General features: G+C 57.5%; 1 protein-coding gene across 1 annotated transcript in view; it reads right to left on the bottom strand.

Annotated features, from left to right (window-relative positions):
- The window catches only part of Sorcs2 (sortilin related VPS10 domain containing receptor 2), a 350,334-nt gene that overhangs the window by 51,516 nt on the left and 281,752 nt on the right, over positions 1–17,066 (bottom strand). The window contains exons 6-7 of the mRNA XM_023724073.1: positions 8,693–8,857; positions 350–423 (exon numbers count right to left, since the gene is read on the bottom strand). Of these exons, the coding sequence (XP_023579841.1) occupies positions 350–423; positions 8,693–8,857 (239 nt within the window). The remainder of the gene's footprint in view (positions 1–349; positions 424–8,692; positions 8,858–17,066) is intronic.

Raw genomic sequence — 17,066 nt, 5'->3', positions numbered from 1 at the left:
AGCCAGTGCCTGTCCACCAGCAACACTGCTCAAGCCTCTGGCAAACCCCTCTTCCTCGCTAGCCCTGCCTCACTGGCCCCAGCAGGACTGAACAGGCTTCACTGGCTAGAGGGAACCCAGGACCTAGGTGAGTGGGACCAAGGCTGCCCTAGGGCAGAGGGCCACTCCTGCAGGCCCTGTGCCCACAGCCAGTGCATGTCACACCTCCTTCTACCGGGGGAAACGAGGGCCCAGGCAGGGGCTCGCAAGGGCCTGGGTCCCTCAGGGTTCCCCACGCCACCCTCCTGGAGCCACCAGTCCACTGGGTCCCCTGGGCCAAAGACTTGCCGGAGGAGGGGAGGGCCCTCACCAGAACACGTGGTCTTTGGTCACTTGTTCCTGCAGAAGTGTCCACTTCTTCCCCAGGTCAGACGATACATAGAGCTTCAGGGCAGAAAAACAAAGTCTGGTTATAATGACATCAGGAATGAGCCACTGCTGAGACAGTGGCCTCCTGCTGTGACTGGGGCGCAGGGCCTCAGTCTTGCCCACAGACTCACAGGGAATCTGAGACCAGCCCCAAGGGCTGATGTTGAAGAGGTGGCACCATGCACAGCAACCTGTCCCCAGAGGTCGGCTGGCAGAGCAGGTCAAGGGCCTCTAGGATGAAACCCAGGGGGGCCTCCCAGGGGAGGTGTGCCGGGGCCTGGAGCCAGGAAGGACAGTACAATACCTGTGGGAGAGTGGAGGGAGAGGAGGGGGAAGCCACAGGGCATGTGCTGGGGCTCCTTGGGGTCCTGCTGAACACCCACTCCGGGGCCGATCCTGGGGGCCCTTGATGCTGTCTCCTTCCCATGCCAGCGCTGGCCCCACCCCCAGGCCTGAATGTCCGCACTTCCTCAACAAGGGCCCCAGAGCCCCACGTGTGTGGCCATTAACGGTTCCGATCCAACGCAGTGACGGGTCCAGAGCAGAAAGGGAAAGGTTTGTCTGGATCCTGGTACTTTTCACCTAACACCAGGCCCCGGTGTGATGCAGAGTCTCTGCCTGAAACCCCCGCTGAGGCAGGAGCAGTGATCTACGAGGACCCCAGCTCACCCCAGCCGCGTGGTGGGCACGGAAAGCCGGGAGGTGATTTGGGGCCAGCTGTGGGCACAGGGGCGTGGACATGAGGAAGGGCAGTGACAGGCCCACCGGGAAGGCCCTGGAGGGGCGGGCGCAGGGAAGTGTCCTCGGGGCTGCGCCCAGGTCCTGTGAAGGAGGGACAGCTGGTCCCTGCGTGTGCCGGGGGCTCTGCCAGGATGTCCTGTTCCAGAAGTGACCTTTGCAGAGCCCAGTTGTTGGGTCCACAGGGTATGCCTGTGAGCTGCTTTCACCCCTTGCTGAGCTGGACATGAGGCCCCTCTCTGCTGACACAGTCAGAGAGGGACCTGGGATGCCCCCGCAGGAGAGGCCAGCTGTGGGAGTGGGGGTTGTGCAGTGGACAGGGAGGAGACCCCTCTGTACCACCCAACCCTAGTCAGCAGGATACCCAATCACTTCATGTTTCCATAGAAACCTACTGCGGCTGCAAGACACGGGGCCCTTGGGAGTAGAGGGGACACAGAAGTGGTAAATGACCTGTTCCTTCCCTTTCTTCTCTGAAGCAGGTGAGGAAACCCAGGGGCACCTTGCAACCAGGATGCCATACAGGGTCCCCAGACTCAGCCCAGGGCCTGGCCGAGCCTCTGTACCTATCTGTGAGACCCCCAGGCCCCTCTGCGAGTGCCCAGACCTCCTTCAGGCCTGGCATGAAGACACAGGCTCCCCACTGGTTTTTGTGGGGGGTTTTGGGGGGTCTTTTTGAGACAGTATCTTACTAGCAGCTGAGGCTGGCCTTGAGCTCACTTTGTAGCCCAGGCTGGTCTTGAACTCACAATGATCTCCTGCCTCAGCCTCTGCGTGCTGAGATTACATACAAGTACCACCGCATCCACTGCCTGCCATTTTTGCAGGCTCCAGGTTGTAGCAAGCTCACAGAGCCGCATCGCTGTGCTCGCTCCTGCCCCCTGAACTGCCACAGGGAGGAACAAGCACTGCCTTCCCTGAGCTCTTGTGCAGTGCCCTGCCTGGTGCACAGCCTGGTGCCTTGGCAACACCGTCCCCAGGGACAGCACCAAGAGAGGCCTGGCGCTAAGCATCATGGGACGCCGCGGAGGCCCCAGGGTTCTGAGCGGCGGGAGCTGTCTTGGCCACATGGGTGTCTGGCCGCACACTGCCCTTCCCACCAACCAGGGCAGCAGCCACAAACCTGCTCCTCCTCTAGCCCTCCCGGTGCCTAGACAATCCCATGTGATGTCCCTCTGCATGAGGTCCCCAGGCTCTGACAGGATGAAAGGGCTGCTGGCAGCAGGCAGGCCCAGGGAAGCAGGCGCCCAGGGGCTGGGCATGGGGGGCCTGTGCCTCGGGGGTGGCTGCAGCTGCACTCTCACTGTGATTGCAAAAGTTTGTAGGCTGGAGACTTCATCCTCAAATTTGCTCACGGGGCTTGGGGACCTCTGGGAGATGATGGGGTCAGACCAGGTCAGAAGGGGCCCAGGGGGGCGCTGATGGCTTTAGGACAGAAGAGGTCCGAGTAGGCTGATGGCCCTGCCTTCCCTGGGAGCCTTGTGCCAGCTCATGATGTAGTTTGAGGCCTTGCCAGGTGCCCAGCGGGGGTCAGGGCCAGGACAAGGCACATCCCCCCAGCTGACAACTCCTCCTCCTTCCTGTCTGTTCCACAAACCGCTTCCCTCTCCCTGACCCAGTCACTGGGTCATCCCACCATAGCTGGAGGGGCCTTGCCCTCTGCTGTACCTATCCCACCCCTGTGGCCCCTCTTCTGTGTCAGGCAACGATCAGCTCAGGGTCCTCAGACACCAGAAATACCGACACTGCACATGGAGCAGGAGGATCACGCCTGCTTCCACGAGTGGAATTAACTGCTCGTTTCTCTGCACGCTCCGGCACCCGACCTGCTGGCCTTGCAATGGAGCCAACAGCTCTCTGGCTGCTGGCTGGTGCACCTGGAGTGTTTTCTGAATGAATGAACACATCTGACTCCAGGGCAGGCTGGGTGAGCTTATTCTGCAAAGGGCCAGAGGGTAAGTGGCCGGGCTCTGCGGCAACCGCGCACCCTGCCCCAGGGGCAGGGAGCAGCAGAGACCACACACAGCATGTGCACATGGGCGTGGGCATGTGCCAATAAAACTTTACAAATATAGAGGCCAGGCCATTATGTGTGACACCTGCTTTGGGGAACGTGACAAGAAACTCTCATCTGTACTATTCAAAAGCACTTGTAAGAAAGCTCTCTTCCCCAGGACATGAGCCCCACAAGAGCAAGGGATGCACTCTCCTCATCCAGCCTGGACTGGCCCAGCATGAGGCGGGTGCTTGGGAAGTGCCTGCGGGACGCAGCAGTTCTGAGCCCAGAAGTTCCCGATTGGCCATCAGTGAGAGCACCTGGCCACAGCTGTGGCGCTTGGTGCGGCCAGGTGCTGAACTGAGCACATCAAAGGCTGCTTCACTTAGCGCACAGATGTGCGAGTGCCCATGCTCCGCCCACCCAGAGCCTCCATAAGGTGACAAAAGAACTGAGGATGGAGAGGTGAGTGAGCTGCTCCCGGGCACGCAGCGCTGGCTCAGAGCAGACTTCTCTCCACATTAACCTGCACTCAGCACACCATTAGGGGCCGAGGATTCCTCTGGGAAGGATGGCTGGTCACCTCTAGCCACTTCTGTGGGTCATCTGGTGACCTGGGCCAGGCCCCTTCTGCCTCATGTCTCAGTTTACTCATGCAGAAATCAGAAGCACACTGCACAACCTTCTGCCAGCCAGGGAATAACACAGAGGCTGCACATTAGTTTTGGAAGATTGGTGACAAAGCCTCTCCATGAATGGATGACATTATCTTTGTCATCACTGATGTGCTAGCATTTGTGATGCCTGTCCCCAGACTTTATGGAGCCTTTCCTATGTAGTCCCATGGGAAGCGATTTTACAGCCCACTGTCAATTGCTGCAGAAATAGAAAATTTCTGCTTAATAAGAGACAGACAAGAACAGGTAAATAAGAGTAAACACACCAGGGAGACCCCTGTCTGTCACCACTGCTGAAACCTACACAGGCACACACAGCAGGAGGAGTGTGGCCTAGAAAGCACCAGAGAGAGTGCTTAGAGTGTGCACCCTGATAAGAAGGGGAGGGGGATAGGCCAGACTAGGCAGCAGGTGGGGCCGGAGGAAAGGAGCATACAGAAGAGCATAGCAGGGTGCAGCTCAGGGGTGCTCAGGGCTGCAGCTCTTCCTGGGCATCAAGGTGGCAGCTAGGTAGCCTGTGACAAGGCAGAGGCACTTGTCACACTCCCCGCTTGCTCAGGGCACCAGGCTGTTCTGTTCAGGCTGGGAAGTGCAAACTGCTTGGACTCCCTTGCAGCTAGATTCCTGGTACAAGGGTTGCACTCAGGAGTTCAGGAAAGGCAAAGTAAGCTGAGGCATTGTCCTGCTTCTTGGTGCATTTATGGTAGCCAGCAGGCCAAAGGCATCTGCTACAACTCAGGGTGTAGAGATGAGAAGGGCTTGTGTGGAGACAGCAGCTGGACTCAGCATTCCAGTATCTCTAGCCAGGCCAAGAGGGCTGTAGCAGTAGCAACTTCAGTTGTCTGGATCTCACCCCAGCTGCAAGTCCTTGACCTTGATAGTCCAAGTGGGCTCCTGGTGTCTACCTTCCTGATGGCAGAGCTGGACACTCCTTGTGGATGAGCCTGGCTGGCTCTGGGAGATGCCTTGGGAGTCCAATTCTATTAACAATTTGGAAAGCACCAGATCCTGCAGGCCAATCCCTGCTTAAATATCCATTTTCCCTGAAGGATGCAAATGGCCAGAGTTAGAATGAACATATCCTGAAGTTGAGGGTTCTCCTCGCTCACAAGATTGTTCTGTTTCTCAGGAGAAGTCTTGTCTTGTCTTGGTCCTGCAGTCTGAGGTTAGAGAGGGCTATAAATGTGGTACTGAAGCTTGGGGTCTCTCCAGAAATTCACTCAATGCAAAGTCTGTGTTTCACAGCCCACGCTATGGGGACCCTTTGCCTGGTGGCATCCCATACCCATTGCCACGGCACCACCATTAGCCTTTCCTTTGGCATGAATACATGCACACACTGCTTTGCTGAGGGTGGCAGGACTATGAGGTTTCCTTTTCCTGTGTGATCACCTCTCTGTCTCTGAAGTTGTATTAGACAGTGATACACTGTGACCAATTCTTTTAGGCCCCTACTCAAGCATGTTTCTTCCAGGAAGTGCTGTCCGATCACTACCCAAAGGCACACTCATGCCTCTGCTTCTGGAAGGCAGTCTCCGGCTCTGACCAATGTCTCACAGTTCTGGGAAGCAGAAGAGGGTCTTGATGGAGAGTAAAGTACAGCAAAGCTCAAGGAAATAGGAAAGCAGTTCTGTTTTAGAAGTAGCACCCCAACTCTGCCAGAAGACAGAGCAACTAGGCTGGTGCATGCTGTGCCCGCTGTCCACAGAGGGCCATATGGGAATGGACTGCCAGGCTTTGCAGGCTCCTGATCCCAGGTGGCCCTTGAGTTTGCTGGTCCTTGGTAGGGAATCACAAGGGCTGTCACCTCAGAGCTTTCCAGACCTCAGAATAAGGGGTCAGAATGTCCCAAATTGTGCTAGCACAGGTAGAGGAACTGAGAGGAGGCTGTGGGAAGCCCAAGGCTGGGCAGAAGGTCTCTGCAGAGCTCAGCAGGTGTCAGAGCGGAGGAAGTGGTGGGTGGGAGTGGAGGGCTCTAGCTATGAGTCTGCAGAGCCTGGTGAGTGGCACGGATGTCACCTACTTGATGCTGGGCATGGTGTGTGACTCACCTTGGTCAATGCGTGTGCATGCAGGGCAAGGCTGATGATCTAAAGCTGCTGGTGCAGTTGTTTTGTCCCCAGGGCCTCAGCCCTGCCATGGAATAGCATATTCCCCAGGAGAGAGTCATGGATCTGCAGCCCACTCACCAGGAGCCACCTCCGGCCAATCCAGCCCTGCCCTGAGGACCAAGGATTGACACCAGGGCATATTGCTCCAGACAGTAGTCCTGGGGATATGTGTTACTTGGCACACTGCAGCAGACACTGCCTAATACACCAGATTTTCTGAAGCCCAAAGCTGACATTTTTTCCACCCAGCTTCTTAGGAATTCGAGAGCTCTGAAAAACTGTGAAGTTTTCCCCAAATTAAATCTCCACTGTCATTCTTATTAATTTCCCCAAATTGCTCTTTCCTTTTATAACCACAACTAAGTGTTTTTCTCCCCTTTTTCTTTCCTTGTAGACACAGAAAAAGAACCAAGGAAAATAACCAAGATTTCAGCTCCATTAATTTTTCAGAGCACCATAAATTAAAGAGCAATTGCAATGCAGTCAATTTCTGCAGGAAAATAAGTCTCCATGATTGTGCTTTGGTCTAATTACATGGAAAGCTAAGTAGCGCTATTAATACCCAGCAGCACATGCTGTCCCCAAGGAGGTGTTTGGAGTGGAGAGAAAGCCCTCAAGGCCTGGGAAAGGAGAGATTCTGACAGCAGGCAGACCACAGCAGGGCGGTCAGGGCCTGTCAGCAGCTGGGATCCAGAGCAGCCAGGGGTCTCCATCTGGAGGTCTCTAACCTGGCTGGTCACTTCTGGTAGAAATTTGTCTCCATCCATCCATAAATTTATCTGACCAGCCACCATCTATCTATCCACTCAGTCATGCACCCACTTCCCACTTATGCATCATCTATCTATATACTCTTCTGCCCCAATCCCACACCTGCATCCGTCCTCACTGCCATCTACCACGATACCTGCCTATGGACACGCCCGTCTATCCACGCACTCATTAACCCAGTCCTTGAGTCCATCCATCCATCCATTCATCCATGCACGTACCCGTCTACCTTCTATTCGTCCACTTATCCATACATCCATACATCCACTAATCCATCCACCCAACCACTCATCAACTATCCATCCATCCATCCATTCATCCATGCACGTACCCGTCTACCTTCTATTCGTCCACTTATCCATACATCCATACATCCACTAATCCATCCACCCAACCACTCATCAACTATCCATCCATCCATCCATTCATCCATCCATCCATCCATCCCACCAGCCAGCCAGCCAGCATATATTTTCAGCCAGGCAACCGAGATGAAAATGGTGAAAAAGATCAGACACTGTCCCTGCCCTACAGGAGCTTAGCCCAAGTATGCACAAAGGGTACAGTTTCACAGAACAGCTTCACAAATATGTGATTACTCTTATTTCTCAGAAGGAGGCCAAGGACCCATGCTAACCTGGGGTTGTCAATGGAAGGCTGCTGACTGGACAGCTGCTATCTGTCATGCAGACCCTGCTGGCCCTCTGTACCCTCGCTGGACCTGGGGACTGACCATGCTGGTGTGTCTATAGACTCCCTCTCTCAGCCCATGCACAACACCAACAAAAGCCTAGAGCGTGGAGGGGGCTGGGATGTCTCCTGGCCCCTGACGGTGCAGCCACCATTTGGCAGGGGCCATGTTACCATTTCCAGGGCCAGGCCTCCTCCTTGTCCTTTTCCACGCCTCTGACTGAGCACAGTGGGGGCTGAAAGTGTCCTCCCAAAGATCGCTGTCAAGTCCTTCGAGCCGAGGATATTACCCTTCAGGGCCAAAAGACGGACCCTACAGATGGGTTAGTGAGGCAGCGGAGGTTATCTCTGGGGGCTGCGGAGGTGGGGCCGATATGCAACCCATGAATCCTCATAAACTAGAGGGGCTGGGGAAATGTCACGCATACGCTCACGCACAGACACGGCACACAGGTGTGCACACCTGCGCACACCTGCATGCGCACAGAGTGGGCTGAGACGATGGGGCAGAGGACCTAGGAGCTGCTCTGGAGATGGCCAGGGGAGGCAGTGGCTGCTGGATCCTGGAAGGGAAAGGACGGCTCTCCCTGGAGCCTGAGGAGGGGTCCTGGGCCTGCCGGCCCCCTGACTTCAGGCCAGGGAGACCGGATTCCAACTCCTGGCCTCTGGAACGTCAAGAGGATGCATTTGTGGAGTGTCCCAGGAGTGCAGGAAGGCCTGTCCTCCGGCTCTGGCACCTCCTGCCTCAGCTTTCAGCACCGGGCTTGGTCTCCCTCCCCACGCACCAGACAGTGCTCCCCCATCCACCGGAGGGGCGCTGGCTGCTGCACACTGCAGGGTGCTTGCCCTTGGGAAGGTGCCTGGATTCCTTTAGGGTCTGGGGGACACAGCTCATAGTGGGGACTGCTGAGCTGCCCCTAGATGACCCGCGTTCCTGGCATCTGGGTGAGACAAGGCCTGGCAATGTGAGCAGGGCATGTGCAATGTTCTGGACGTGGAGGACATCTGTCCTTCCAGCCAGAGTGAGAAAGGAGAGGACGAGGCCCCACCCGCACCCGTGACTGCCTAGCCGGTCTCCCCGGGGCCTCACTTCCACGAGCTGGGCAGGGCTCGGGGGAGACGGACACTGCAGATGCCAACACTGCTGGCCAAGAGAAGGTGAGCTAGAGCCCGTGTCCCCAGCCCCCGAAAGGCCACCGCTGAGCCAGCCCAGGGTGCTGAGTCCCTTTGACGGACAAATCAGCTTCCATGCTGGCACCTGTCCGATCAGGCACTCACCCTGGGGGCCTGAGCCCTCCTACCTTGCTCTCCTTGGTGTAGGCCAGGACCTTGTCCTCATCCTTGGGGTGGAAGAGGAGGGTCTCTGCGAGGAAGGGGATGGGTTGCCTCTGGAAGCTGGCGCCCTCGTCGGTGCTCAGGAAGAGGTTCTGCTCACGGTCACCAAGCGAGGAGCTCACCAGGATGATCTGAAACACAGAGCAGGTACGAGGCTGGCCATGGGCACCAGGGCTGCTGGGGAAGGGTGTGCCCCAGGAGGTGCCGGCTGCCACCTGGCCGGCTGCTCAGGGTTGACCGGTCATCCTTCACTCCCTCACGGGGTGTCCCAACACCCACACTGTTGAGGCCGAGGCTGCACCCTGACCCAAGTCCCAAGGTAAGATCCGCTCTGGGGGAGCTGAGACAGTGGGCACATCACTCACACATCTGAAACAGGGACTTGGGGACCATCTGTGCCCCAAGGGCAAAACAGGACAAAAGTGGGTGGGCTGGGGTGATGAGAGGACAGGGGCCACTTGAGACAGAGGACAATGCTGGCCCAGGGATGCCCGGGAACTCAGGGCCTGAGAAGGGAAAGGAAGAATGGAGCAGAGGCAGGGACCCGAGTTCTGAGCTCTAGGGTGTCCCACGGAGGGCTGGACAGTGTCCCCAGAAAGGCGAATCCGCACCTCCCTCCCTTATTTGGAAACACAACCTTATCTAGAAATGGGGTCTATGGCAATGTGGCCACAGATCTTGGGGTGAAGCCCTCCCAGCAGCCAGTGTCTTCATGGAAGGACGAGAAAACCCAGACAGACAGCGGCACAATGACAGTGGAGAGCACATCTAAGTCAGAGTGCTTGGGCCTCACCAGTGCTGCAAGTTGCGGTGTGCGGATGACCCCGACCCCCACAGGAGCCACCACTGCTCCCATCCAGAAACCTGATGTTTTCCACCTCTGGGCGGTGGTAGGACCAGCTCCCCAGCCCCACGCACACCGTGTAGGGCTGGCCACAGGACACACTTGGCCATGGGGGACCTCGTGGAGTGGGGAGGTCAGCCAGTTCACGGCATCACACTGTCCCGGGTGTGGCAGAGACGACAAGGGCTGCACAGGACAGGAGCTGCGTGGTTGGCCATGGCCTTGCCTGGGTTGAGGCTCTGGTGGCCTGGTCAGACTGGGGACACTGATGTCTCTATCTGCAGTGTCTACACCACACGTCCCTGCAGCACATTCCCAGTGACAGGTGTCCTCCCACAGGGGGTGACCTGCGGAATCCTTTGGCTTTGAAGCTAGCCAGAGGCACTGTGAAGAGGCCAACGGGCTGCTCCACTGTGCGCTGCCACTTGGAGCCCTCCCTGGGGATGTTCAATGGGCCTGGCCTTGGAGTGCCAGCACACAGCAGGGTTGGGGGACCACAGCACTCACTGTGGCCATCCTGGGGGCTGTCAGCCAATACCACTTGCCTCTACTTCAAATTCTTGCTTCCCTAGGCTGCCCAGGGATTTCCCTGGCCTCACAGAGAGGGCAGGAAGGGCTCTGAGGGAGCAGAAAATGCCGGCACTGGAATGTAACCACCCCACAGCCCAACAGTCAGCAAGCTGGGGTCAGGTGAAAATGCGGGCCCGCACAGGGCACCAGGGGGCAGAGCCCAGCACCACTGGCCCAGCTCCTGCCTGCGACGCGGTCAGGTTAGTGATAGCAGCAGCTGCTGCCTTCCTCCCATCTCACTTCCACGAGGCCAGCACTGCCACCTTGGGATAGGCCACCTCTGAATCACCCCCTCCTCCGCCCCATCACTGCTGGGCCCGGTGCTTCCCACACGCTGGGGTTCTCCACGTTGGTTAAATGAGAATAAATGAATGAATGAACAAATGCAGGAACAAATGGAGGACAGTGCGCTTGTCCTGTATGACCTCAGCTGAGGTCACTTACAGTTCTGTGACCGTTTATTTGTCAAATGAAGCAAACACCATCACTCCCTCCCACTGCATCCTGGGAACAGGATGATGAACACAGCTGGACTGTCCCCAAGGAGCCCTGGGGGACATTCACTCTCCACCATTCTCTCTGCTTGCTAGATGGGGGAGCTGAGCCATGGACAGGCGAGGCAAACTGCCAAGGTCACACAGACAGTCAGGAGGGGCATGGTCGTGGCCTGCAGCCTGTGCATGTGAGGCACGGGGAGGGCCAGGCTGAGAGTGACCACGGCCTTCAAGTAGCATGGACACTGTCCACAATGGCCTCCCATGCATGCCACACCCCAGAGGACAAGTCACCCTGGAGCCTGCCTGAAGTGAGCGGCCGACTGTCCTTTCCCTCTCCCAGGAAACTGGGGCCCAGGGGAACCACTCCTCTGATGACTTTGCTCCCTGCTTGGGGACAGATGGGTGTCCTCTCAGATCGCCTTCCCAGGTCCCAGGTTGTACGGAGGTATACACAAAGGGTGCATAGTGACAGGGACTGTACTCAAAAAGGGAACGGGACAGAAAATCACGCAGCACCACATTTTCCATGTGTTTACATAGACGAAGTTATAAGATAGTGTACTGTGTCCTCCCCAGGACAAGTGTTCAGGTAAGAAAGTGCAGTTTGTCAACAGAAAACGCACAGACACAAGGGCAGAAGGCAAGGGGGCGGCCAGTTGTAAGCGGTGGAATGCAAGGGATGGGTAGATGGATTGACTGCATACCGTACTTCTATGCATGCTAGCCAAATGCTCTACCACTGAGCTGCCTCCTTAGGCATTCAGCCATCTGCCCATCCATCCACCCACCCATCCATCCATCCATCCATCCATCCACCTATCCATCCACCCATCCATCCATCCATCTGTCCGTCCATCCATCCATCCACCCACCCATCCATCCATCCACCCACCCGTCCGTCCGTCCATCCATCCATCCGTCCGTCCATCCGTCTGTCCATCCATCCCTCAGTCCATCCATCCATCCATCCATCCATCCATCCATCCATCCATCCATCCATCTGTCCATCCATCCATCCATCCATCCATCCATCCATCCATCTATCCATCCACCCGTCCGTCCGTCCGTCCGTCCGTCCATCCATCCATCCATCCGTCCGTCCATCCATCTGTCCATCCATCCATCCATCCATTCATTTGCTCATTGTTTGAAAGAGTCTCACTAAGTTGCCCAGTCGGGCCTTGAACTTGCCATCTGCCTGCTTGGTCTCCCGACTAACTGGGACTATGGTGATGTGCCCCTGCACCTGGCTAGATATTTAGCAAACTTTCCTATTTTCAAGTGATTTCTTATTTATAGAACAAATGCAGAGAGCACAGGGTCCTTCACTATCTTGCACGCAGTACCCCTGTTACTAACTGGTGACGTTACTGTGGTACCTTTGTCCCAACGGGGCACCAGCACTGTAACATCAGTGTCATCTACACCAGCGACGGCAAACTTTTCAGACCCTTCAACGGCACAAGGCGCCTGCAGTAGCGTGGGGGCCAGAGGTTAGCCACGCCTGGTCTAAACAGCGGGTAGCCAACATTTCAGCCGGCCTGGGCCGAGGGAAGAGAAATTATTTCAGATCACATATAAAACATTTTAGATTATATTAGTTCATGTATAAAACAACAGAACTTCCTTTTGGACATTTTAACTTACTATGATAAGAAATAATGCCAAAGCCCAAGTTTAACAATTAACTAAGAAACTCACTCAACTGCTTGATGACATATGCCGGTGCTCACCACCACATGTCTGCGCAGGTGGTGGAAATGCTGTGACCGCCACACTACGCAAGTGCACCCAAGCGTCCCTCGGACTGGGGGGCAGGTTCAGGAGAGGCAGCAGCTCTGCATGACACCTGCCCCAACCTGTCACCTGTGGTCTGGGCTCAAAAACCATGTGGTGGAGTGGTAAAAAACAGCACAAAATTGCACAGCGGTGCTAAGCGTTCCCGCACGCGGCCCGTGGATCCAAGCTCCACACTGTCAGCGCTGTGCCGCTTTTCCCTCCCCGACCCAGCAGCACCCCAGCCAGGCCACCCGGCGGCGCTTGCACCTGTCTCCGTGGGCTCCACCTGGCTGTGAGCCCCCAGGCTTTCCTTGCTTGGGCACCCATGACAATGTTGAGGGGCACAAACTGACACATCTACGGGGTCTTGTGACATGCCTCTCGGGGTGCAGTGGGCCTGCAGGGGTTCTGGGAGAAGGCTGTCCTCATCGCAGGATGGGGCACAGTGGTCCCTGGTACTCAGCGCCAGTGGCGCCACCCTGGTGGGGCACAGTGCTCGTCAGTGCTGTCCCCCCCCTACATACACTGTCCTCTTTGGAAGGAAGTCAGTGCGCAAGCCCTGTACCTAAGGACCGGCGTTAGCAGGGTCCCTTAAGGGTGTGGACACTAGCGATTCTTGGGCATGGGATGTTTGTCTCTTATTCTCCATGTTCAGTCATAATTCAATACTATTTTTTTCCTTTGTTATTTTTGAGACAATGTCCAGCTACGTATTTCAGGCCAGCCTGGAACTCACAGCAATCCCCCTGCCTCAGCCTCCCAAGTGCGGAGGTGACAGGCGAGCACCCCACATCCAACCTCAGTGCTATTTTGGTATCATGCTGCTCATTGCATCCAGCTCTAGCTCTTGGAGCACTTAGGGCTCAGTACCGTGTCCCTCTGATGCAGGGCCACTGTCCTTCACCCCATGCTCCGCACGAATGCCCAGGATAATGGGAGCGATGGAACGGGTCACTCAGATGTCCCGCAGGCCTCTCAATCCACAGTCGCCCCGGGAGGTCTAGGGCCGCGCACCTGGCTCCAGCGGGGCCAGCACCCCGGAGGCCCTAGTGGCCCCTGATCAAGTGCCCCGGCAACCCTCTCTTGCAGCCCTGCTGCTGGCACAGCCAGCTCTGGCCAGGTGAGCCCAGACTGCGGCTGCAGTGGCCGACACCACAGCCTCCCCCGGCTGCGCCTGTGTTCCCTGGATCGTGGAGTGCACAGCAGGATCGCGACACCCCCAACCTGCCACTCACGATTCAGAACCTAATTTTAGCCTTCAAAAGTGACGTAAAATCCACCTGCAATAAAATTAAAATAGTCTCCTCCAAATCTTTTGAGTACAAAACTCCAGGCTAGTTCGACAAACCTGCAGTTTCCACTCCCTTGTGGGTCCTTGCCTCCGAGGCGCCCCTGCACACACTCGCCTGCTTTCCTGATGGGCACGCTTCCCCTTCTGCTCTGCTGAAGCATTCGTGAAGGCCGCCTCCTCCAGGAAGCCCTCGGGGGTGCAGCCACCCCTCTTTCCCCGACTGTATCCATGTGCAAAGCCCAGCGATCTGCAGTGTTCTCACTCAAGGCTGCCTCCCTCGCAGCCTGGCAGCGCCCAGGTATTGCAATGCATGTCCCAGCCCAGCACAGCGCCTGGCAAGGACATCGCATCTCAATAAACGGGGCCCGGCCCCAGGGCCACCTCTCCATCACAGCCCTGCGTCGGCTCTGTCTACACCCTGGGGGAGGCCCGGAGCTCTGCCGGGGTGATCCCAAGGTGAGTGGAGAAAAGCCCTGGCCAGGCACCCGGCCATCTGCGCGGGCTATTTTTGGCCTCAGAGTTGGGAGCCTCAGCCAGGAGCGGCGGGAGGGGAAAGCACCGCCACTGCACCACCGAGGCAGGGTTACCGGAGCAAAGCAAACAAATCAATTAGCGCCGCGACGGGCGGCGGCTGGCAGACTGTTCTTCCAAATCGGGAAGCAGACGCTATTTTAAATGGCGTATTTTCATTGCTTTCTACTCCGGGGGAGACAGCTGGTACCTGGGCTGGGTCCTCGGGGCTTGTGAGGCTTGTTCTAGAAGTCAGAGGCAAAGGGCAGACACTCCAGGGACAGCTACGACAGGCGTGGTCACCCAGTGGCCATTCCGTGGGAGGCATGAGCTCCGCAGGGGCTGGCCGGTGCGGGGCCCTGGGGGGCCAGGCCGGTGCGGGGCCCTGGGGGGCCAGGCAGATGCGGGCAGTAAATGGCTCACTGTGTGCCTGCCACCACAGGAGGGACTGTGCCCCTTGCTCAGGTGGAGAAACTGAGGCTGAGGAAGCTGAGAACCTCATTTGAGATCGCAGGGCTGGCCCTGACCTTCTCTCCCTACACAGCTTGTCTATGCCACCCGATGTCATGGCAAGAGTGTCAGTGCACCAGGGCTTGGGGGAAACTGACTTGGAAGATTCTAGAAGGCGCCTGCCATGGCTTCCAGAGCAGGGGAGGGGCTTCTGCAGGAGCATACGCAGTGCGTGTGGGAGGGCAGATCTATGGGGCCCGCGGCTCGGAGCCCCGCATGCCCCTCTCTCTGTGCCAGCTCAGCCTGCAGCGCCTGCTGCCTGGACCACCTCCCACCAGGCTCTCGCTGGGGCCTGAGTGACCCACCCTGCAGGAGCCACGTGAGGGCCCCTGTCCACCGGACACAGTGAGGACCACCGGGGTCTACACTCTCTTCCCATTGTGAGGCTTCCATCTCCTCCAAACGGTGGTGCCAACGTCTCAGTCTGCCTGCTGCCAGGCACACCAAACCCCAGCTCAACAGTGCGAATTAAAAAAAAAATAATCATGAAAGCAAACAGCGTCAGAGCGATTTCTCGCCTCTGCCAGAGCCCTGGCTGTGTGCCCTTCGATCCATTCATGGCTCTTCATCTGGGGGCCCTGGTCCCGCTGCCCTTCACCAAGTTGAGGCCAATGAGCACCCCCCCCAGGCCCCACGATGGTGTCACCCGGAGTCATCGGTCCCTGGAATCCCACTCGCCTGCTGTGTTCCCAGACAGACAGATAAGCCCAGCTGCAAATGCAGAAGTTCGGCGCTGGCATGGGAGAGGCAGACAGTGGAGCAGACAGACCGCCACCCCCGGGCCTCGAATTAGAGTCTGCCCGGTCCCACGTACGTCTGCGTGAATCACACTGAGCGGGGACTTCTCCCATCATATTCGGCTCTTGCCCCAGAGATGTCCTTCAGGCGCTATGTATGTGCTGTGGGTGACCTGGTGTCGCAGGAGAGTCACCTGGCAGTGGCCATCTGTTGGGGTCACCCTGTGGGCACAGCCTGCGACACCCAAGAGACCAGGGCTGCTGGGGATGCAGAGGTTAACAAGTGACACATGCCGGTGGCCTGGCCGGGGGAGACAGTGGACAGAGGGAAGTGCCAGGTACCCTGCAGAGTCAGAGCTTAGTGACCATGTGGGGACCCAAAATGCAGCACAGGGCTCCTCAGTTATTGGCTCCGCAGGTGTGGGTGGCTGTGCTGTCCCAGAGGTGGGGACACAGGAAAGCTGGCCTGGAGAAGGTGGCACTGAGGTCGCTGGAGTCGCCGAGGTTCCTCAGGAACACGCAGAGGGAGGGGTCTGGGGGCCTGCTCAGGGAACCGGGCTTGTAAGGAGTCTGGGCTGGAGGTGTCATTTGGGGTCCCACAGACAGGCGGCCTGGAACCGTGGGGTACATAGCGCACCCTGAGAGGTCATGTGAGGCTGCCCTGAAATGAGAAGTGTCTGGGTGGAGATGGCAGAGGCCACGGGGGTGGGCACGACCCGCAGCTCTGCGCCCCACCGCCATGCTCTCTGGCTGGGCCAGTGCCCTGCTGTTACGGCCCGAGCTCCCTCCTGCCGCTGGCCCAATGTACTTCCAGGCCTGGCTGTCCAGGACCCTCCCAGATGCGCACTACCACCTCCTCCACCTCGGAAAACATTTTTAAAAACATTTGTGTCATGTTCACTTCAAGTCAAACCATGCTGACTTAGCAGATTAGAGCGATCCATGTCTGTGGGCGACACGTGATGCCTGCCTTGGTGGGCAGCGACAGTGCCAGCTCAGCCACAGGCCAGCCCTGCCTGCTGATCGGTGAGGGACGTTCTGAAACTGCAGAAGGGCCACCTGTGAGTGTCACGTGCCCGGCACTGTCCCCTTTGTCCCCCAGGGCCACTCCTGACATGAGACCTGCAGGCCCTGTGAGGGAGGCATCTTCCTCACCCTCACATCCTGTCCTTCTGCCCCTCCAACTTGTGCTGCCCAGTGGCCTCAGGCATACCCATGTGGCTGTCACCGCGCTCCTCCCTTGCTCAGAGTGAGGAGACTGCTGGGACCTGGCTCCTGTGTGCCCCTGCTCCCGGCCTATCCTGGGGTAGGAGTGGGGTGGACGCGGCGGCGGGGCCGTGAGATGAGTGAACGCTAATCTGCCAGGGGCTGCAGTACATCCGCAACGAGAAAACAGCATGTAACTCACGTTCATGAACGAGCAATGAGCCTGCAGGCAGGCGCCTAAGAATGTGTGCGCAAAGTCTTGTCCACAATTAAGGTTACGTCTAGGTACGTGAGGAGCACTGCTATCAACAGCTCCTGCTACCAGGACTCAGGGCCTTCGCACAGATGGAAGCCCAGCCTTCCCTCTCCCTCTTTCCCCTTCCTTCCCTCCTCCTT

This window comes from Octodon degus, unplaced genomic scaffold, assembly GCF_000260255.1.
Source record: "Octodon degus isolate 3935 unplaced genomic scaffold, OctDeg1.0 scaffold00006, whole genome shotgun sequence".
NCBI lineage: Eukaryota > Metazoa > Chordata > Mammalia > Rodentia > Octodontidae > Octodon > Octodon degus.
This window is presented reverse-complemented; position numbering and strand designations above follow the sequence as displayed.